Genomic DNA, 21,979 nt, shown 5'->3' with positions numbered 1-21,979 from the left:
TTGCGGGATAAAGGAAAAAGGTCGAGAGATTCACAATTTTGTGTTAGATTTGCAGGTCAATCGTGGTTAATTTTTCATGATAACGTTAATAACTAAATCTTTAGGGCGCAAGTGCACATGATGCCTCGCTTTGTTTGTACTCTTTTTAAACTACTGTTTGATAGAAGTTTTAAAAATATATCTGCTTATTTCAATTAGTAAAAAATATTAGGGTTTTATGTGGTACATGCGAGCGAACCACTACAGTGATTTTTATCAACCATATATGAATCATGGCTCATTCATTGTCTCCCGAAACTAATCCATAATGTGATTTTAACACCTTTACGATGTTTCGTTGGGGGGGACGCGAGATAGTCGCGATTCAACTGCTTCAAGACTACGAGGCGGCATTGACTCCAATTGTTTAAACAAATGCAACCGAGTAGCATCGCATTGCGGCCAGACGCACACAAGATCGACTTAGCTTTGACGAAACAAACGCAGTGAAAGTTTCCTTTTCGCGGACACACATGGATTTGAATTTGGACATAGGCACATCGCCTCTGGACGCTCTATCCATAAAAGCGGTGGATTTCAACGTTTCGGATTTTTCAGTTTCTCAGGTGGGCGAAGAATCGGATGTGACAGCCCTTTCCGATCCGGTTTACGAACAGTTTTTGGCGGACGTGTGGGTCGGGATCGTGCTCACTTTGATGGTGCTCAGTTGCGTATGTTTCATGTGCTCTTGCTTGATATACCACAAAATACAGGAGTGGAAGCATAGAGGTGAGATTGCGATAGAAATTTTAAATTATTTCATAAAAGGGCAGATTATCTTGACAGTGGCGAATGAGTGATGACCCCTATCGGGGATCAATGAAATGTTTTAGCGGAAACCTCAGTGGCGCCATCTCCCGGAATGCGCGTATGACTACTTTCGCTAAGGTGATTTTAAGGCATTTCTAGCATCCCAACCGCGTTTTCGCAGTTAACGCCATGGAGAATCTGTAGAAATTGAGAACTGCGATTAATTCATATTCACATTGGCGAGAGTCTGAACCCTCTAGAAAGTGCGATTTAAAGCCTTCTCGAGCTTCAAAATAAACCCAATCTCCTCCCTCACATCGAAGATAACATGCGACAAAGCATTTCTCAGATGCTTGACCATCTCGCTGCACTTGCACAACCCAAAACATCTGTTCAGTAGTTCCACATGGTTTTTTTGGGTCAATTGTAAAAGTAACCGATGATTAACCCAGTTAACGTAACAGCAAAAATTATGTAATTAGATACGATGATTTTTCATTACCATAGATCGTATTGGGTTTCAACACTTCAGAGAAGGTTCATTGAAGAAACCATTCCACAATTCTTTCTTTTTGGTCCACGCGGGGTCTTTCTAATGTGGGTCAGTGGGCGAGCTATGAGTCAGGCGTGGCTTACGCCAAGTCTAATTGCGCTAAATTAAAAATCTGAATCTGGCGACATTATTGTCGTTTACCTCAAAGAGACAGTTGCCCAATTAAAACCCAGTTGCTCAATGAAGGCAATTATTCTCTGTCGGAGTATCTTTCCTATTTTGCTCTGTGTAGTAAATTACCAGTTAAATTAACAGATTAGTCAGCTGAACCACATAATAGGAAGCGCAAAGATCGCCTCTCGTGCCATGTTTTTTACCTTGAATTCCCTATGAATATTATAATTCGCCTAATTCCGTATTCGATTGCGTTCGAAATGATTAGCTATAATTGTGTAGGACAAATATGGGAAAGTGATGTCAATTTCTATGGGATGGCAGGCCCAAACAAGTGTACAGGGTGTTGCAATTGAGGCAGAAATAATATATTGAAACGCGGAAAATAGGTGGAGTTTCGTTTCCTGCTGTGATGTCTGCGGCTATCGACTACCGTTGCCTTGTTAATAGATATAATTAACATTATCGCAGGTTAAAGTAACCTTTTTCTACCGATTCGTGGTAGTTTGAATGCAAATAATGTTGTGAAATGTTTGAAAAATATTGGACGAGCGTCAGCTCGGGAAACAAATAATATTCACATATAAAACAACTGGAAATGCGAATCCTGTTAACAGTAAATTAAAGATTAAGTGAGTTAACATATAGACAATTGTTTTGGTGAATTTACACACGGCGATTTGAGCCTCAAATGAGTCTGGTGCAAATCGGTTCTGGCCCGTTCTTGCATGCACAAAATTAAGGTTTTTCCATTGAACAATTTCTATCTTCATCCTTTTGCATTGTTTTCTAGGACCGCGAAGAAAGTAACGATTTGGCACGTGGGACATTTGCAAAAAGAATGGAATTGTCAAGACTACACATATAGTAACCTTATTATGGAGTATTAACCCTAATAACCTCAGAAGGTCATTTTCCGTATCTACATGCTAATATTTTTCTTTTCAGCTTGACTTGTTTGAAGTGTGATAACCACGAGGACATCGCTGCGTTTTTACGCTGCGGGTCAGTGACAATTTCAATGACTTCCGCATCCTGGAATTGTCCTCCTGGCACGCGGGCTCCATGCCAGAGCAAAGGAAGGAAATTTCTCTTACTTTTCGGGAATCACGGCCCGCCGACAATTTCGCTATAGCAACTAACCTTCGGTTCGGTTCTTTCGATTCGTTATGCGTGGTGAAGACAATCATTATCTGCGATTTATTTTACACTTAATTTAAACGCCCCTGCAATTTTATATAACAGAAATCATTCAGTGTTCGGGGAAAGTGTGCTGGACTTTCGTCCAGGCAAAGGTCAAATTTCGCACTGTACGGCCGGAGCGAGGAACCTACTTTGAATTGCCATTCTTCCATTGTTTAATGGAGACAGTTTCTTTCCCATGGTTACTTGCCATTGACCCTGTTTCGGTGATATAACGATCGATCCATTGCTGCAGAATTTGTTTCAATTTAACGATAAATAATTTATTTCGCTACAGCTTCAATGCTACAGCGCAATTACCGTTTAAAACTCTGTTTATAGTTGGTGGTGGATTATTATTTCCGGATACTTTACTGTCGGAACACAATATTAATTATTCAGGAATTAACATATACGATAAATCAGCACTTTTGCCTGCCTACGTTTTATTGTATGTGAGATTAACTTCTCTCAATTGTCGCTAATATGTACCGTTTTAATACCAAATTGAAGGGAATTAGAATCACTACCAGACCATAAATTAACGGCTTTTTAATGTGTTTTTCTGCGACGAAACCTCTAAAAAAGAGGAATAAGGCCGTTTTACTTTGTTGCGGCATTTTCAAGGTGCCAAGACGCTCTTCCCAAGCTGAACCTACCAGGAATAACTGTACAAATTTGTCTACTCTTTACGCTTGGATTCTGTAAAAATTATTTTAATGAATTGGGTACTCTCGGTACCGTTGTTTCGGCAATTGTTGCAAAAATAAGCAATCACCGGCCTTCGCAGCAGTAATTATAAATGACAAAATTGATTTTAAACGTCAGTTTTCCCAACAAAAACCATCTTCCTAAATCGACCAGGACTAACGGAATTGCGACCATAAAGTCAAGCCTGGAAGATACCTTTACGTTGGAAGTTTGACCTTAAGGCTCTGCCGTGAAGCTAAGGCTCTCACCCACAGAAATATCAAATAATTAAAAAGGCGTTATAACATCCAAACGGCCTGAAGTCGCGAAAATAAACCATAACACACGCGTGCGTTAGTGAAAACAAATGCACGATGGACAGGCGCAATACTACTGCTGCGGCTAAAAAGTTATACTATTTTATTGGTCAAAACTTATCCCTGAAACAACTCATCTGCGTCCTACGTATTTCTGAAACGGATAAAAAATTCTTATTTTGATAATAAGTGCAGCAAAATGTCCCGAAATGTCAAAAGCATGAGCTAGTCGGACAGATCAGTGGGACAGACAGGATTATGGGCAGATCTGGGTTTGGAATCGGATATCCGTCACAGCTCCGGTCGGGCCGGTTTCTTAACCTGCGTGATTGCCTTTCTCAGTTGTGACTCGTACGCAACATTTCATGCTCGTGCGGTAATAGCTACTTTCTTCGCTTGTCGAGTAAATAACAATTAATCACGATTTTATGAAGGTGTGAGTGAGTTGCGCGTTTCGATAGATGGTGCCGCGCCCTGATTTTCACGTTTCAGTTAACTCAAGAAAATCCTTTCATCCACCACCGTTTTCGGAATTTTGCCGATAAGATAGTTTCCATAGAAATGAAGAAACTGACCAACGACATGCTTTGGTTTCGTCGCTTCTACGGAAGATACCTTGCTATCCCTTCCCATTAGAAACTTTGAGGGTAACTGCCACCCCTGTTCAGGGGTTTAAGTGGAAGGGTTGAAAATACAATAAAAGATATAAGACTCTCGTATCAAAAATCTAGCATTTTTACACATTTTCATTTTAAATACTGAAAATCGAGGTGCAAAGTTTTCATTGGGCCACCCTGTATACAATAAAAGGATTCATGCGGTTTGATGTTTTTAAACGGAGTTTTTGGAGTGATTCTCTTTAAGTCTTGGAAATTTGAGTTTTTCCCATCGAGCCCCCCGAATATTATAACAAAGCAATAACTCTCTTATAAACTGTCTTATAGCAATCTTCCTGTTTTCGAGCCCTTCCAGTAGAAACTGAACCAATTTTATTACTCACACACTCTTTCACAACTATAACATTTCTCCTTTCATTGCAGAAATCTCTCCTCACGGCAATCCTGAAGCTGGGATGCCCGAAGCTGAGCTGCCCAGCTACACCATAGCTTCGGGATTGCCCACATACGAGGAGGCCTTGGAGCAGCTGAAGCGAATCCAGGAGAAAACGAGAGAAGCTCAGCAAGTGAGAACGAACAGTACTGCCCAGGAGGCAATGAGTGAAGTTCGGACTCAAGGGCGTGGTCATGGGCAAAGTGGCGCATTGTCCATGTTTAGTTTGTTCGGGATTAACAAGAACGGGGGGGAGAGTAGTGCTACAAAGCCCACTTGAGGAGAGATTGTGGTTTTTTTGTCGGATGAGTTCCTCATTGAGATAATACAGTTTATGTATTTTATTTATTTGTAAATATATTATTAACGTTTCCGGCTATAGTTAAACGGTCAAGCGAATATAGAAAGAACATATTTTACACGTTAGTTACCATGCTCATTTAGACCATTTGGTAATTAGTGTAATTGATAATTTATCGACGTAATATTGCGTTGTGAGTTTTTGTGAATTTACGTTGCAACATTAAATTGCCAACTTCCATAACAACTTAATATGAAATTCTATAATTCCATAGCCATTAATAGTCGTATCGAAGATATAACAGAGAACTGATAATGGCTGTGTTCGTGGATCAAATTTCTGACTATTGACATCTCAAGGAAATTTGATCTAGTTTCAATGTAAAGGTATTGCTAAGTTAGATTAGATAGTTCAGGTTAGTTCAGGTTAGCACTCTGAATTCAGTTGGCTGTGTTAAATTAAGAAATCGATCGTACAGTAGTAGATCTAGTAGTTTAAGTTCATGTTTGTTTCTGTATTTCTTTAAGGCCAAAGCTATTGCCCAACGAAAATATTAATTAATTTCGTTTTTCATTTATCCGAGAAATTTTTATGTTTCTAAACACGAAAACGCAGTTAAATCGCTCAAAAAGCTTTTGTTAAGCAACCCAATGAACCCCGTAATTAGCAATAGGGGTGCGAACCCCTATTGCTAATTATTGTTTAACAAACCATTTCATTCGCCATTGTCAAGAAAATGTTTTGCATTTTTTCTACAATCGGCGTTTATTGCGTTATTGTAAGAAAGTTAACTGATGTTTTGAAATTGATCATTGTATAAAGTGGCCTTTAAAGGAAGTCGATTATTTCGAACTTTAAAAAGAACTAACGTTTTTTCCCTAATAAACTAATCAGCTGCATCTTCACAATGAGTAGTTTCAGTTGATCTTTGCGTTGCCATGGACTATTAATTAAAAAGCTCCGATGTTCGCGGGCAAATTCGTCATGGCCATCAAAGGAGAATCACTTTTTATCCATTTTAACCCAATTTCTGCTGATGTCTTGAATGTCACTTTCGATGCAAAATAAAACTGCAGTTTAATTAAAGTACCTTCTTAGTCGCTTGTCCATAAAGAATTAAAAGTATGACTTTTGTTTGATAAAACATGCAATGTGACGCTAGTCTGATGTTAAATGTTATTAATTTTTAACTTGATAGGTACAATAAAATGTGAATGATAAATAAGTGAATTTGCGAGCTTTGTATTATGGCGTGATGGCTATAATTAGGAAGTTTAATGTTTAACTAGGTAATTAACTAAGCAATAATTAATATGTAACTCTAATGATGATTGTAACGGTAATGGTTTACAGAAACAGAAAATTTTGTTCTTGAGCAATATCATAACGTACGTAGGTAGTAATAGGAAATCTTAGTTCATTCTAGATGAGTCTATATAACTAACAAAAGCTCTTGCAAAGTTTGGGCTTTCAGATGGAACAAGCTCCACAGACGTCCCATAATACTTGTCTTTGCGTAACGTAACAAAGTTCATTGCAATGCAGACACGAATGATTCCTTTATACAAGTCTGTTTTTGCATAAGCGCACATATTTAGGTGGTACTTGATCGATGATTCACTTATCAAAGCTGCTTTAACAATGTTAATTTGCCAACATGGTATTAATGATTATGGATGGTATTCATACCGGGTGAGTTAGGAAGAATTTCTATTTACTTTGAAAATAAACATGTATGCGTTATTAGTTAGCTGGAATGGAATATTTATTTTGGTTAATATTCGAACATGCTTCTCTAAATATAGAACTCAAAAGAATCGCAATGAAAAAAATCAATTTTTTAACACGTGGAGGTGTTTAAACATTCTGCATTTTGGGTTTACCAGAATTCGCAAACATTCTCCCGTGTAAATATTAACTGATTACATTCCTGACATGATTTATTTATAAATTTTACAGTATTTTAACATTGAAGATGCTGTAAAAATACGCAAAGCAACAACTGATAAAACATCCTGGGGATGGTTAATTTAGGTCAGACGCGCACTCCCACAGATGGCGGTAGAGCTCAGGTCCATTTATTAAACGCCTCTACTGATGAATAGTTCAATTAAGGTTCAAAAGATGGCTTCCTCCCAAAAGTGCATTCGCCAGTGTCAAGAAAACGTTTGATCCTTTCCCTTTATGTCTATTTCATATTTAGGTGATCGTTAGCGTGAATACTGTGCTTTAAATAAACATTTTTGAGACTAAACTCCACCTAATACCACTAACCAATACCAATACAACTGCTAAAACCAACTACGACTAAACCAATCTAGAATAACTAATGCGTTGTTTTGTCGATTAATCCTAGTTATCGCTTTGTTGAAACTAATCTCGGCCGCGTCTTGGAAACCTTTGTTGAAATAAAACAAAGTGCTAATTAACTAATACACTGAACTGTTCTACTGTTCATTCACGGGCGATGTTGCCTTATCAGAGTTTTCCTTTACTCTTCCCCCTCCATCCCCATTCTCCATATCTTCACCCCCTTCCTCGCTATCCTCCTCATTCTCCTGCTCCCCTGCAATGTCCATCAGCGAAGTGTCCACTTCAGTGCCCGCACCATTGGACTGCACATCAGCGTCTTGTATTTGCTCAGAAACAATCTTCAGCTTCCCAATTTTGCCTGAAACTATTTTTAAGAAATATACTTAAAATGACATACTTTTAAACCTAACATTTCTTCTTCGACTTCTTCTTTAAATAAGTGATGATCTCAGCCTCCGGAGTGTTATATCCAGGAGGGAAAAAGAATCTGCAATCCAGCTCTCCAATTTCCACGTCGGAGCTGATGTATGAGGGCCCTAGATCTATGAAATCCATGAAACACTGAGGGTCGTCTTTTGCCAGTTGAATTATAATTTTCTCTTCGCTATAATTAGAGGAACTGATAGTGGTTTTGATGAGAAAACAGGATTTGGCCTTACTAGGTCACAGTCTCATTTCTGTTTTCATATTGCTCAGTATTTTTGCCCAGCAATTTGGCTTCTCCAGAGCGATCATTGGAGAAATAACCAAAGCTTATTACTTTTTTTGGGTACTTCTCTGATAGGTCAAAAACGTCCTTGGCTAAAAAGGTGCTATAGTGACGAAATGATTAAGCTAATTCAATTACCTTTAAATGCATCATATGCTACTGCCACATGCAAGGGGACTTCCTCCACAACTGGCAACATGAAGGGGGCTGCCAAGTTGGGGAAAAACAGTTTCAAAGTCATGCCTTTGGCGAGAGAATTCGGAGGTGCCCATATGCCTTTAATAACCATAACGATGTAAACTTACAAACCATCAGAATCTCAAAATTAAACCTAAAAGCACGTTTTGCTCCACCTCTTTAATCTCCTCAACAGTCATGTTCTCGGCCACATCCACCCACTCTCTGGGCTTTCCGCCCTCCACCCAGAGCTTCCTTAATTTGAAAGCTGGAGACTTTTCATCTCCTGGGTGCCTCCTGAGGTTGCCAAATGCCATTTGGAGCACCACGTCGTCGATATTACCAGTGAGGTGATCTCCAGCCCTTTTCAGGAGGAGGGCGAAGCTTAGCTTGTTGTTACCGGAGTCTTCGATAGTTTTTAAGGGCAGACGTTTGTTTTCTGAGAAGTAGAGGAGCTCCTCCATTACTTGGTCGTTGAGTTTTACCTATAAAAATTGCCACTCGCTATACAGGGCGGTTCGAAAGTACGGGCCGCTACTTCAGGGGCGTATTCTATGCGTTAATAGAAGATAAAATTTTAATTATATTTTTTTCTAAATGGTTTTAAAAAAATATATATATAACGATTTAGAGATGAGGCCAGTAAAGTGCTTTTAGACCCTAATTGGTGAATGGGAAGTCACAATGTGTTGAAATTTGGTAGGTAGGTATAAAATTGGATCTGGAATATTTTTACAAAAAGAAAATTTTTAAATTATCAGTGGCGTGACGTTTTTTCTTGGCGAAGGAAGGGGGGAGGGGGTGTACACATGTTTATTTTTTGATAGAATTTTTTGGCAATACAAAATTATGACTCAAAAAAATCATATTCGTAACAAGCAACCTTTTTTTTACAATAAAAAGGTGTTTTCTCTTAAATTCGCTTAAACTTACTGTTTTCCACAAAAATAGGTTTTAAAAAATTTTGTCCAAAATTTTATATTACGAATAAAATTTTATCAACACATAAGAATGTGTAAACAGTCTTATTTTGATTTTGTTAAAATATTCGTACTTAATTTTGAACCATCCTGTAGATTTAGTTGTTCATTAAATGGAAATATTTCGTTTATAAATAAATTTAAAAAATCCGTGTGAACTAATCAATGAAGTAATGGTACAAAATCCGTCGCACAATCACAAGATGCGCGGTTCAAACCTGCGTGTAACAGAACTTTTTTATTTTTTTTAAATATTTATATATGACTTTTGTGATTAATATTTTCAAGAAAATAAAAATCAGGAGGAAAATGTGGAGGTGGTCTGTTACATCTCACAAAAAAACGAATTTATTGTTGTGTTACCACATCGTTTTGGTTTAAACTTATGATTACGGTTCAATGAGTGAATCGGAACATAATCGGATTCTACCATTTACTCGGCAATTGAATTTCAGGTAAATCGGCAGAATTAATAAATAAATTAATGTTGGATTATTTAACTTTTAAATAAAAATTGCCTAATTACAATTCGCGGCTTAAATAACCAATTTAAAAACTGAACGACTTGATTAATTTGGTAAAAAATTTGCCTAATAGTCGAAAAATGCCCGGTTCAGGACCTGGAAACTTTCCCTAAATAAAAAAAAATCTTTTTACTCTATAAAACCTTTTCAGTTTGCTGTATGATCAGCCCCGCCTCATCCAGTATCTCATTGAGCACTTCCTTATACTTGTCCTTGGCAGAGGAGAAAATAAGGATCGCTCCATAGTTGGGCAGATTTGTGACAATATTTTCGCACTCCTTGGTCCTCCTTTCCAGTAGCTCCTTAGCTTTCTTCTTCTCCTCTTTCTCCCTACATGCTTTAAAATTTAGACCTTTACTCCAGCTTCTTGTGAACCTCACCTGATTTCCCTTTCTTTACACTCAATTGCCTCGTACCTGACTTTCTCGTCATCAGCCATCTCAGTGATTTCCAGTGGAGTGCGATCAGTCGGTTGGCCCTCAGATTCTGCTTTCTCCTTCCTCAGCTCGTCAATGACCAGTCGGGTCAGCTTAGGGGAATTGGCGCCGAACATAAGATTGACCATTTTACCCTTCTACACTTAAGAATTCGTTTGACTTTCATGCAGTTTGTGGATAACGGAGAGCTCACAGATATGAACATCCAAGTGGGTTCGCTCTTGTTTCTAAATCTCTCAAGGGACGTTATACCGTCCGATTTCGTCTAATTACCTCACTAAATCATCATAATGCTCATTGTATAACAGCAATCTTACAATTGCAAGCTGTAGCAAATCTCCGCCATGCTCCAGCTTGATCTTCTTCAGGTTGGCCTGCATCCCCAGGCAGGGTCCGCACCATTCGGAGTAGACATCCACCACTAAAAAAATTCTTTTAAGGACTTGAAGGGCTGGGATAACTGACTGACGTATTAGACCCTCCTTTTGCAGTAACTTTTCCCATTCCTCGTCGTTACTTACTTCGATTTGCAGTTGTACTGGCTGGCCCTTCTTTGCCATGTTTCAGTGACTTCCCTACAATGTGCGATGGGAAAATGTGAGGGGTTGTCACGGGTTATCGATTAAACAGGTACACAAGGGAAAGGAAAATAACAAGCTCATGGTGGTAGTTGTAGTCTTTATTCCTCAGTTTAACAAATTTAGCTCGTTTGAATTATTTCTCAGTCCGGCGAGGAACGGTCAAACCTTCATGTGTGGAAATCGTAGACCAACAGTCCTGTTCTCAGATTACAGCTAATCCCCCAATGCACTTGAACCCCCGAACTAATTTCTGTAATTTACAGGGTCGATCGATCGAAACCCACCTTGTCATAATTCCAGTTAATCATCCCTCGACCCTTCACTTACAGCCCGATTTTCTATAGTATAAGATTTTCGTCGGTTTCCCAGACCCCGATCGATGACGTATGGAAAATCCGGAACGGAAGCTTATTGTTCTTCACCCTTTCCAAACGGCCGTTCAGCAAATGAATCAAATTTGTTAAGTAGGTGGTTTCCCTCAGGTCGTTTTGAAGGGAATTGGCTTCGCCGATCAGATCTTCCACTTTTTTTTCATAGTCCTGAACACAACGTGTGAATTTATACAGGGTGCTCGTTTGAAAACTTACCATCTCAACAAGAGCGAAAAGAGATATTGAAATGCGGTCTGCGGGTATCCCAAAAGTTTTAAGGGAGAACAATTTTGGCAGCAGCAGTGATCAGCCTTGCAACCGCTCACAGAAAATTATGAGGAAGGATGGGGTGGTTTCAATGGTTAAGGGCGGTTTTACCTTGTGGTGCTAACCACTCGGCCATCGCGCCAGGCAAGTTTGCATGGGATAAGATGAGACGAAATGCGGATGACCACAGGATTGCGTAAGTGGCCCCATGACGGTACTGATGGCTACATAACTTCTGATATTTTATAAAAATAACCGCAGATTGATTTGCGTTGCATTTTTACGTTTATTTGTTTCTACTCATAGCTCTTTTTCTCAAAAGTAAACCATCGATTTTGAATTGCTTTGCACCGTTAAATGTAGTTTTGAAAGGATTTTAATTCGAGATGTCACTTGACCCATGTGTCAATTTTGAAAAATCGGCCATTTTGCCTTGCCGGTGACGTGAGCAAAATTTTGAAAAATAAACAAAGGAAAGTATTTTTTCTCCTGTTCAATGCTGCTTTTTAATTTTCAAAAAGTAGTCATTTGTTGGACGATTTAGAGCCGCACGGTGTTGTAACATTATCAGACAAGTTTCTATTACCTCAAAGCTGCTTCTGATGTCCCGCAGCTGCCTGTGCATTTCATTTTTCTCACACATGAAAGTCTCTATGCTCCTATCTATGTCGTCATTTAGCCCTATGCTGTTTAGGATGGTCTGCCTATTGGGGATGTTTAGATATTTGAGCCTGTCTTTAGTTTTGTCCTCTTTGCTAATGATGCTGCTCCGAATGCTCGTGCCTATGTCGCTCGTGTCCCCATTAACTGGATTGCTGAGCTCTCCAGAAGATCCGCTGAAAATTGACATGTCCCCCAAATTGCTATCTAAGTCTGTAAAAATAGCGCTTTAAATAGAAATCATTTGGTGTGCACGTGTTCATACCAGTGTTGACCAACTCCATCATCAGCGACAGCATGTTATCCTCCTTGGTGTCGTGATAGCTTCTAATCTCAGAAATCATCCGCCTCTGAGCATCAACCTCCGAATCAACGCTCAGCTGGAAATTAATGTTAGGCACTCCCCTGATGGATTTAAAAGTCCTGAAAGGAGATTTTTCCGTGATGAAATGGTTGCATTTCGTGGCTTTAAAGTTGAGACTCCTCAGTACGTCTTCACTGGTTGCCCTCTCGCTCAGGCTTTTGTATTTGCTATAGTTGATCACGCTTAAAAGAGCGCGAGTTTCAGGGTTCACAGGGTTGATTAGGGCCATCAATTTCTCCTTGGGGGGAATCTCCATCTGCTTGATGTGACTGTAGAAATTCGCTTCGGGGCTTTCGACGCAGCCCTCGACATTGTGGACGTTAAGGGAGTAATCGATGGGAAGTTCTTCTTTGATGTTAAAGTCGATTTTGTGGCTTTTTGTGTTGTCCTTGTTCTGGGAATATTAGGGAAACATTTGATCGACTTTTTCGAAATAATTTCTTGGAAAGGTTTGAGCTGCGGATTTTCACACCGGGAAATCAATTCTTTAACGCCGATCTAATACTGCACTTGCAGTGTTTTCCTTGGCGAGTCTACCGATTACTTACGAGAATGCGAAATGTCGAATACGACGAAAAGCTGAATAAAGCGAAAACATCAAGTTGGATGAATGGAATTGCGAATTAATAAAATAGACGATAGAATAGTTAAGCAAGTTTTGGTGAATGCGCTGGACGAGCGGAGATCTGCTAAGTGCATTGTGGGTTGCTGACTGTTAGGGACAAATCGCTTTAAATTGACTACATTTACCTCGCACACATTCCTCGTTTTTAAGCGAATGTCGCATTGTGATGTTATTGTTTTAGCTCGAAATTAATTACGTGCTGAAGCTTTTAAACAGACTAAATTTAAAAGTTAAAAAAAACAAACATTTTTTAGTCATTAATAAAGCAGTGAAAGTTTATTCTAGCCCACTACGTTGCAGGAAGACCTCCTGGACTTACAACATTGAGGATATTGTTAATGGTGCCCTCTAATTTCCCAAGAAACTCATTCGATTCCAACAACATTTGCACCTATAGAGATGCGATAGTTGGCCGTTCTAACTCGTTTAAAATCTCAGACACCACTTACCAAGCTTTCGCATTCGATATCCGAATCTTCAGTTACCGAACTCGTCGAACCATCGTTTTTGGACTCCAATGGAACCTCCCCAGAAGGTTCCCGCGTCTGCGGTGGTTTCGAAGCAGCTCGCACCCTCTCGTTGTGCTCGTCGCAGTCAATGGCAGCCTCATCAATCGCGATATCTTGAAAGTACCACCCGAATTCTGTGTCCAGCGGGTTCTCCCTGTAGGTGCCGTTTGCACGATAGAACCGCATTTTGCTGAAATAAACATTTGCGGTTTGAAATTTGCGTCTTTGGAAGGGACAGAATGTAGCACTCTACCGAAGATTTGTAAGGCAAATTAATTTAAAATCCTATTGAAGGGCTCGCACAGTACAACTTCTTAAATCCGCTTTACATTGGTTTCCTTTTCATTACACTTTAGTGAACTAACAGGGGAACAATGAGCGAAAAGGGACAAGGTCTTTATATTTAGACGCTTAGGAAGGGATGCACCGAAGATCTCGATGAGTCACAAACTTATTTGCAGACGTTGGAAGTGGCAACAAGAATACATAGGATTGTTTACCTAGGAATTTTGGCCAAACCGGTACTAATTCACTTTTGCTTATAGAGACACAAACAGAGGTAAATTCTATTAGATTTGCCTTTTTGTCGAAGAGATAAAGTAGAGTTGTTTAAGTATCGTATCACTGCCTATTACAATTAGTACATCAAATATGATTTTATTATTTATTTCGGTAATGTAATGCTAGATAACGTATCTGAGGAAATAGTCGAACAAAAGTATGGGCTTATCTCTATTATCTAGATCATCCACTTATTATGATTTAAGTTGCTCAGAGAAAGGATCGGACAGCAAAATTTTTAGTCACGTTTGCCTGTCTGTGTCTCAGAAATGCTTTAGTGGACTAAAAAACTGAAAACTGCCGAACATGTTCTGAAATAACTGGAGCATGCCATAAGAACGCAGGTTCCATGGTGTTCTACAACAGGGTGTCCTGAAATTATCTAGCAATAATTTGAGGACCAATTCTACGACCAAAAATATTAAGAAAAGTTCCTATAAACATAGGGCGGCAAATGGATACTAAGGGCGGTACAGCGCTTTCATGGTCTGTCCCTGAAGATGGTTTTTCCCCAATATTATCGAAACGGTTTGAGATACAGTAACAAAATTTTGTACGTTTACCAAACATTTTGCACCGAATCCGAAAATCTAGGCGAAATTTAAAACAAAATTTCAGAAGTGTATTATACAGGGTCGGCTTAAGGTATTTTTGGCCTCAACTTTTTTGCTTGTCATTGTTTTTATGATTTGACTACAGCAGTTGAAAATATGGACTTTTTTGCATGAAAAAGGTACTCTTAAGTGGCGTCGATACAATGTACTATTTTCGAATAAAATGAGCATTACTTATTACAGTACATGCCATAATTCCTGTTGTCTAAGTACATTTTCAAAAGCAAAATCACGTACTCCGAAAGAAAGGGCATTATTGTCTAAAAAGCACTATATAGCATATATTGGCGTCAAAAGAAAGCACATAGACACTAATAGACCCATGGTCAAAAACGCACCATTTTCGACATATAAGGAGGCAAAGTTTCACATTTTTTCTCAAATTTTGAGTTTTTTTCATGTATGCTTTGAGTAAAATTTTCGAAATTTTGTACACTTATTTTCTTTAAGATCCTCTGCAGCAAAATATCAAAGTCGGCATTAGCCATATACAGAGTATTATGTTTTTTTGAATCATGTACCATTTTTTGTTTTGTATCTTTTTTGGAATATCCTGTGTGAATTGTGACATCAAAATTAAATTTCTTCTTCAATTCTTTAGCTTTTTGGCATCTTCCAATATTTTTTTAACTATTTTCGTCGAATTTGCAAAAATATCCATCAATGCAAATTAAGAATGTCCAGTCTACATATTCCGGTCTGTAATCTAAGAAACCAAGGCTGAGTTTCAGTCATTTCAATAATTTTGTTTTTATTTTTTATTCTTTTAGAAGAAAATATGTGTATGAAATTTCAAAAATTTAACTCAAGGCTTACGGAAAAAAACTTCAAAATATGAGAAAAAATGTGAAACTTTATCACCCTGTGTTTTTGATCACGGGTCTATTAGTATTTTTCTATTATTTTGCAGAGCACCATTGCTCCCTGAAATATCTCCATGATGGTATGTTACACCCTGTGTACGTTTACAAATTTTGCAGTGAATTTTCCTTCATCCTTGTGCATCCTTGAAAAATAGCTCTTGTTCAAAATCAATCTTCGACCCTGATTCTGAAAGAAACGGTCTTTCAAAATCACCCATCAATTTTGAGTTTCCATCAAATTTTCTGTATAGTTCCACGTACTAAAACTCTCCTAAAATGAACACTTTGATGTGCGAATACAGTGGGAAAAAATCCTAGAAAATAACTTTGTGAAAATGTTATTGAAGATCTTTGAAATCGTGATTTAATCCCATAGAGGTGTTCGGTATTAAAACCGAATAAAACCAAATTCAAAAATCGAAGAAAAACTGAGTTCTTGATTTAACCAAATAAATTCGGGTGGGAATATGTCTTACCTAATAGACATTTCCTCCCACTGTGTGACATTACCGCCTATCAGACGTAATTCCAAGATGGGCACTTCTCACCCACTACGAGGGGGATTGAGTAAGTGAGTAAGTCAATTTTAATCGCTTTGAAAAGGAATAGAAATCAAAGGATTCAGCAAAATTGATAATTCTAAATTAATTATTGCCTAATTAGAGGGCCGGTCTTAGATTTAGGGAAGATGTAAAGGTGCGGCAAAGGTGAATGGAACTCTGAACCTGCCCTCGTATATTTTTCGTTCTTGCCGTCAGATTAGTCTTGCATAGGCAGCCAGATATACATAAAATAATGTGGCGTTGGAGAATTAGACTAAAACCTTTTGCAAATATCAACTTACCTATATGTAATCGTAAAGCGTGCCTACCACATGAGAGCAAAATTGCCCAAGAGGAGGTAAAAGAATTCTTTACATTACGACCATCTGAGGCTCCTGCCTGGACATTTTTCTTCTGGATCAATGACTCTTGAAAATTGTTTATAGTGGAAGTTCTTGAGTTCTTGATGCAACTGCTTTTTCGAGTTAGGGTTTGATATTTAAGCTGGGATAAAGGTAACTTTTGCCTAGCTATTAAAATGCTTTCCAGAGGCTGATATTTACGTTCAAAAAATTCATCAATAAATACCACATGATAGGATTTGCGACAGCTTATAAATTGGTACTGACGCGTTCCTCGTACTTTTGAGAGATAACTCTTTCGAGAGATAACTGGCATATTAGATTACCTGCATCTGATAAGACAAACACCTTTGCTTCTAATAAAAGTTGTACAATACGAATTATTACTGATCGATGGTCTCGAAATCCTACTAATTGGAAAGGGGTTTTTCGTCTGAAAACCTGTCTGGAATTCGAGACCTCAATCAGTTAGGTACCCGTTTTTTCTTATCATAGGGTGGAATTTTAATTTTTTTCAATGTGCAAGTTTTTTTCGAAATTCCAGATACAATAAGATCGATATCTGGCCTATCAATGATTTTATACGGAATTTCAAAGATCGGTTTTATAGCATCACGAGCGGTTCGCCATTTTTTCGGCTGAATTTTACACGTAGACCTGTGCAGCTGATCTCGCACAGATATTCATGGAGATTAGGGATATCTTTGGATATTTGGAAAGTTAAGTCACTACTTGCGATCGGAGGAGCTGTGGTAACGACGAAGGTGAATGCTGGGAGAAGAAACGCCGAGCTTAGTTTGTACTGCAGTTATTGCGTTTTTTTTCTTTTTCACCTTCAAATCAACCAGACAAAAATATTTGATTTTTTTTTTATCCCTTCAAATTGTTTATTGTTCACGTATTAGCTTAATCTTCTATTCGCATTGGGACGAACTTGAAATGAAAAATTATCCCCTCATCATCAGGCTATTTTAGGGGCTTAAAAAAGTCGACAGGGGGTCTTGAACAGAGCATTTGGATACATAAAAGGGAGTCCACGTAATGCAATAACTGATAGTTTGTTCGACCCAATATCGACTTACTTTATCAACTTTATATGGTTTATTTCAATTGATAATGTATAATTAGCAAAAAAATTAATATAGATAAATTTGATTGGGAAATTTCACGCAGGTGCATAAATATACGCACGTAAACCACGCGTAAAAAATAAATAAACAAATACTTCAACAGACGAATGACAACAACAAACGAAAATTACAAATGTTTATGCATTGAAAAATCGTTCACCAAAATATCAAGATCTCTCGGATGATTTCTGGAAATAGTTAATGAGCAATTTATTGCCTTCATTAACAACAATTTCGATTTTGTTGAAAACCCAATTTTCCCCTCTCATCACATTTCGCCCTAATTTAAAACGTCAAAGCCAATATATTTCGCCATCAAGGGTCCTGCGAGGTGCTTAAGGCAAAGACCAGAGAGCTAAAAGCATCAAGAAGGACGTTAACGTTATTCAGCATTTATTTCGGGGACTTCTTGTTGTGATTTTTGGAGCACAACAAACAAACGATGATTGCCAATTTCCTGGAAAATGGAAATCGCCTTTTCGCTTTCCGAGAGCTGTTCTCTCCAGTTTATTGGTGTTTAAGCTTTATGAGCTTTGAAAAGGTTGTCAATGGAGTTTTCCTTAAGTAAACGCGGTCCGAGCTCATCAGTTCAAGCTCGTGCATCTCTAAGTTTCAACGGTGCACCAGGACTTGAAATGAAAAAGACCGTTTTATGCGGGGAACATGGCGAGCGCTTGGTAAAAAGTCGAAAGGGGTCTCGAACAAATCTATAAATGCAGTATCTGGATATCGATCATTCCAAATAGTGCATATTGTACTTAAATGTGTTCTAAACCACAGTCGGCTCGAATTATCAATAGTAAAAGCATGAGAAGTATCGTAGTAATCATATAGATTATACGAAGTATCCTTAAATCGCTTTTGTAGGAACCCTTTGCCAAAAATAGACTCAACTGCGAATTTGGGCGTTCATCGAAGTCCTCCGCGAAGAAATTGCATAGAAGAATGTGTCCTTTCCTGAAACTTGTTCCAACAAGTTGTAGCTGGCCATATTGCCGTTAATGCACGTTGTGCACGTTTACCATAACTTAACCTGTTCCGAAGTCCAATCTTATCAGCACGATGACGCATGTCCGTATCTCTGGGGATCCACGAAGATAACCCCATCTCAGTTAATTCATCAAGTGCATATTTTATAATGATTGCACCTGATAACAGTAGTCAACATTAGCTTGAACAAAAAGTGGTTGATTTTTCAATTGGTTAGGAATTGAACGAATCAATTGATTAAATTTACGCAGATGTTCGAGACTAAATGTTGACTTTTTGAGGCACAAGAACACTTTTTGTTTTCCGGTAAATTTCTGTGAATACCCTAGGACGGTGTCGAGCTTGGAAAATTGATAATAACAGTTCTAGGACGGCTGTGGGTTTCGTTAGAGCGGGGCACCTCTGGATGGTCGCAGTTGAGGGTGTCGGAACAATTTGAAGGAAGGGACTGTGGTGGAAATGCGAAGAAACGGGGAAGAACACGGAAAATGATTTGGGACTGAAGCTATCTGAAAAAAGCAGAAAGCGAAACAAAAAAGAAGCTGCTTCTTTGAGTTTTGCAAACGTGCGTCCTTGAAGCCTCCAATCCCTCGAACGCTAGTAAAGATGTGATAAAGAGTCTCAAAAAACTATTCTCTGTGACTAGTAAGTGCAAAGCATTCACTGATGGACAAGGCGTCCATTGGAAAAAATTCAAGTTTTCGTGAGTTACAGAAGAACATGGTGAAGACGCCATTTAAAAATAACTGCAAAGCCTCTCGCTTTTAACTTCAAGTCACTCAGACGCCAAGTAAGATGGCTATACAGGTTAGTTCAGGTTAGTATACGGGTTGGTATACGGGTTGGTACACGGGTTAGTACACGGGTTAGTACACGGGTTAGTACACGGGTTAGTATACGGTTAGTATACGGGCTAGTATACGGGTTAGTATATTGGTTAGTATACAGGTATCACTAGTGAACATAGAATTTGTGCAAGTGGGAGAAGAATCGCACAAGTTTTAGTATGCCTCCGATAAAGACCAACGAGGCATTGCATTGAGGGCTAGCGATTGAAGTGAGCGGAGTCAGTCCGGCTAACGATGTTTAGATTAGTATCGATTTCGCTATCTTCGCGTGATGAAAATTTAAAAAAACATCCGAGCAAAAAGCAGCAAAGTGAATAAATGGAAAAAAACGAAAACGCAATAACTCTGCGCGTTAAAATCAACATTCCTTACATGCTTTAGTTGCAATGGTCAATTTATTTATTTTCCGATATCGTTTTAGACGATAAATTAATCGTCCCGTTCCGTTTATCAATTGACCTCGAGTCTGCAGAGTCGCAGTCTTGGACCCACCAAAAGGTCACAAACAACATCGGCGAGTTCAGACCAGCATATTCATCAATGACGCATCATGTTATGCTATAAGGGGGAAATGTAGAATAATTTCTAAATAAGTAAAAATTCCAAACTACTGTAATTTAATCCATAAAAATTCTGAAACTTTGGTCTCTGTCGGAGGCATATTAAAACTGGTGCGGTCCTTCTCCCACTTGCACAATTTCTGCGTCCCGACTGGTGATACAGTTGAACTCGTCTATTATGGACTCGTTTATAATAGACAACTTTTGAATCCCCGTTTCTAAATACATTTCAACCGATGTAATTTAGTTCGGGTATAACGAACTCGGTTATAATGGACTTTCGGTTATAATGGAGCTAAATTACGATAAAGTTCATTATAAACCAAAGCTATTTTAGGGGAAGCCCCGGTCTTAGAATCTATCTGCGTTTGTGTTTTGTGTCGATTTGAAGGGAATTTCACCAACAGAACATTTTGGGTGGTGCACTGTATGTGTAAAAAGAATAATGGAACAAATGCACGTCGTGCAATCTCAGTCAGAGGAAAACTATCCATTATGAATGAAATTGAAAGTGGAACTCCGCAAGTCGAATTGCCAAAAAGATTCTCTTTAAATAGATAATTTTAAATATCTGGAAGCAGCGGGATAAAATTAAAAATCGTCTAAAAAATAACAGTCAAGCCATGAAGAAGGTGCGGGCAAGTACTCATCAAAAAGTTGACTAAATGCTTTCTAAGTGGTTTCTTTAAAAACGTGCAAATAAAATTCCTATAGCAGGAGTTATGTTAAAATTGCAAGCGGAAGCTTTTGGTCAGCAGAGTGGGCATGTTTTCATATGTACCACCGGATGGATAGACCATTTTAAAAAAAACGTAATGTGGTTGCTGGCAAAACTTCGGGAGAGGCTGCATATGTAGATATTTGAGTAACCAACAGGTTGGATTTCATTAGTCTGGCCTTTATTGCGCAAAGTTTATGAAGAAAAAACATATTCAACGTAAACGAAATTTTTTTATAAATTGACTCTTGACAAAACGTCGATGGTGAAGGGCGAAATATGTGTTGGCGGAAAATTTTTAAGACAGGATGACAGTCTTAGTTTGTGCAAACTCGAACGGGTCCGAAAAACGAAAATTAGGGTAAGACGGGGCAAGATGACGAACCACGTTACCTAAAAATCTGAAAGACGTTTAATTTGACGGATGACAGTTTTTGAAACATTTATGTATGAAGTTGTAATTTAAGTCAGTAGATGGCGGTTGAATCTGTTGTTTTAGTCTCTAACCTCAAAATTTTAAAAACCGCTATTTGATGTAATAAATGTAAGTTCGAGCGTTAAGGTTCTTTCGATAAACGATACCAGGAAAACAACAATTTGGCTTACGAAAGTGGACTGTATTAATTTTCGCTTATTTTAACGATGACAAAAATGTTGGTCTAAGTACAGTGGTACAAAAAAGTCTCCGTGCGAATACATTTTTTGAAAGAAATTAATGAAAAACATATGAAAAACAATATTTTTTAATTTTATGTTCACATAAATAATATACTTATTTGTTTATAACTACATTTTACCACTAGAAAACTTAAAAATGAGTTGACAAAAAATATAATCCCTATTTTTATGAAAATAATAAAATTTTTATCCCAAAAAAGTCTCCGTACACGTAAATAACAAGGCAGAAAAAAACAAAATTAATTTAAAAAAGAATTAAAAAGTAGTATTTTGTGGCGTTTCCCCTTTAGCCTCCGATTCATTGAATTTACTACATTTTTAGTAACTGATGGCGGTATTTTATTCCATTCTTCTTCTAAGGTACATTTAAGTTCTTGTTTATTTTTGATTGAATATTTCCTTATCTTTCGATACAATTCTTCCCATAAGCGTTCAATTGGACTAAGATCGGGCGACCGAGGAGGATGATTTAATACACTTTTACGTTGTAAAGTATTTCTTGGTGAGATAGGCTGAAGGTTTTGGGTCGTTATCGTGCATAAATGTAAATGATCGTCCCAAACCCAACTTATCTGCACTAACCAATAAATTGTTTTTTAG

At 38.1% G+C, this 21,979-nt stretch overlaps 3 protein-coding genes across 5 annotated transcripts; 1 reads left to right on the top strand and 2 right to left on the bottom strand.

Moving 5' to 3' along the window:
* Positions 1-339: 339 nt before the first annotated feature.
* Positions 340-6,092, top strand: LOC136419979 (protein commissureless 2 homolog). The gene is made up of 2 exons (XM_066406591.1): positions 340-768; positions 4,686-6,092. Exons 1-2 carry the CDS (start codon positions 513-515, stop codon positions 4,973-4,975), a joined length of 546 nt encoding a protein of 181 aa, XP_066262688.1. The 5' UTR covers positions 340-512; the 3' UTR covers positions 4,976-6,092.
* Positions 6,093-7,409: 1,317 nt separating this feature from the next.
* On the bottom strand, positions 7,410-10,707 carry LOC136419976 (uncharacterized). The gene is made up of 10 exons (XM_066406590.1): positions 10,606-10,707; positions 10,454-10,557; positions 10,330-10,401; positions 10,080-10,273; positions 9,843-10,029; positions 8,350-8,680; positions 8,157-8,294; positions 7,969-8,110; positions 7,720-7,913; positions 7,410-7,667 (listed from the first exon to the last, which is right to left on the bottom strand). Exons 1-10 carry the CDS (start codon positions 10,694-10,696, stop codon positions 7,444-7,446), a joined length of 1,677 nt encoding a protein of 558 aa, XP_066262687.1. The 5' UTR covers positions 10,697-10,707; the 3' UTR covers positions 7,410-7,443.
* Positions 10,708-10,856: 149 nt separating this feature from the next.
* On the bottom strand, positions 10,857-16,624 carry LOC136419766 (uncharacterized). 3 transcript variants are annotated; one of them, XM_066406302.1, is made up of 5 exons: positions 16,396-16,624; positions 13,454-13,703; positions 12,281-12,773; positions 11,942-12,228; positions 10,857-11,256 (listed from the first exon to the last, which is right to left on the bottom strand). In XM_066406302.1, the coding sequence occupies exons 2-5, from the start codon at positions 13,697-13,699 to the stop codon at positions 11,056-11,058; spliced, it is 1,227 nt and encodes a 408-aa protein (XP_066262399.1). In that variant the 5' UTR covers positions 13,700-13,703; positions 16,396-16,624; the 3' UTR covers positions 10,857-11,055. The 3 variants fall into 3 exon arrangements, with proteins under 3 accessions (XP_066262399.1, XP_066262398.1, XP_066262397.1); XM_066406301.1 differs by lacking the exon at positions 16,396-16,624 and adding an exon at positions 14,014-14,154; XM_066406300.1 differs by lacking the exon at positions 16,396-16,624 and adding an exon at positions 13,767-13,985.
* Between the last annotated feature and the right edge of the window lie 5,355 nt (positions 16,625-21,979).

Source organism: Euwallacea similis, chromosome 3 (assembly GCF_039881205.1).
Source record: "Euwallacea similis isolate ESF13 chromosome 3, ESF131.1, whole genome shotgun sequence".
Classification (NCBI taxonomy): Eukaryota; Metazoa; Arthropoda; class Insecta; order Coleoptera; family Curculionidae; genus Euwallacea; species Euwallacea similis.
This window is presented reverse-complemented; position numbering and strand designations above follow the sequence as displayed.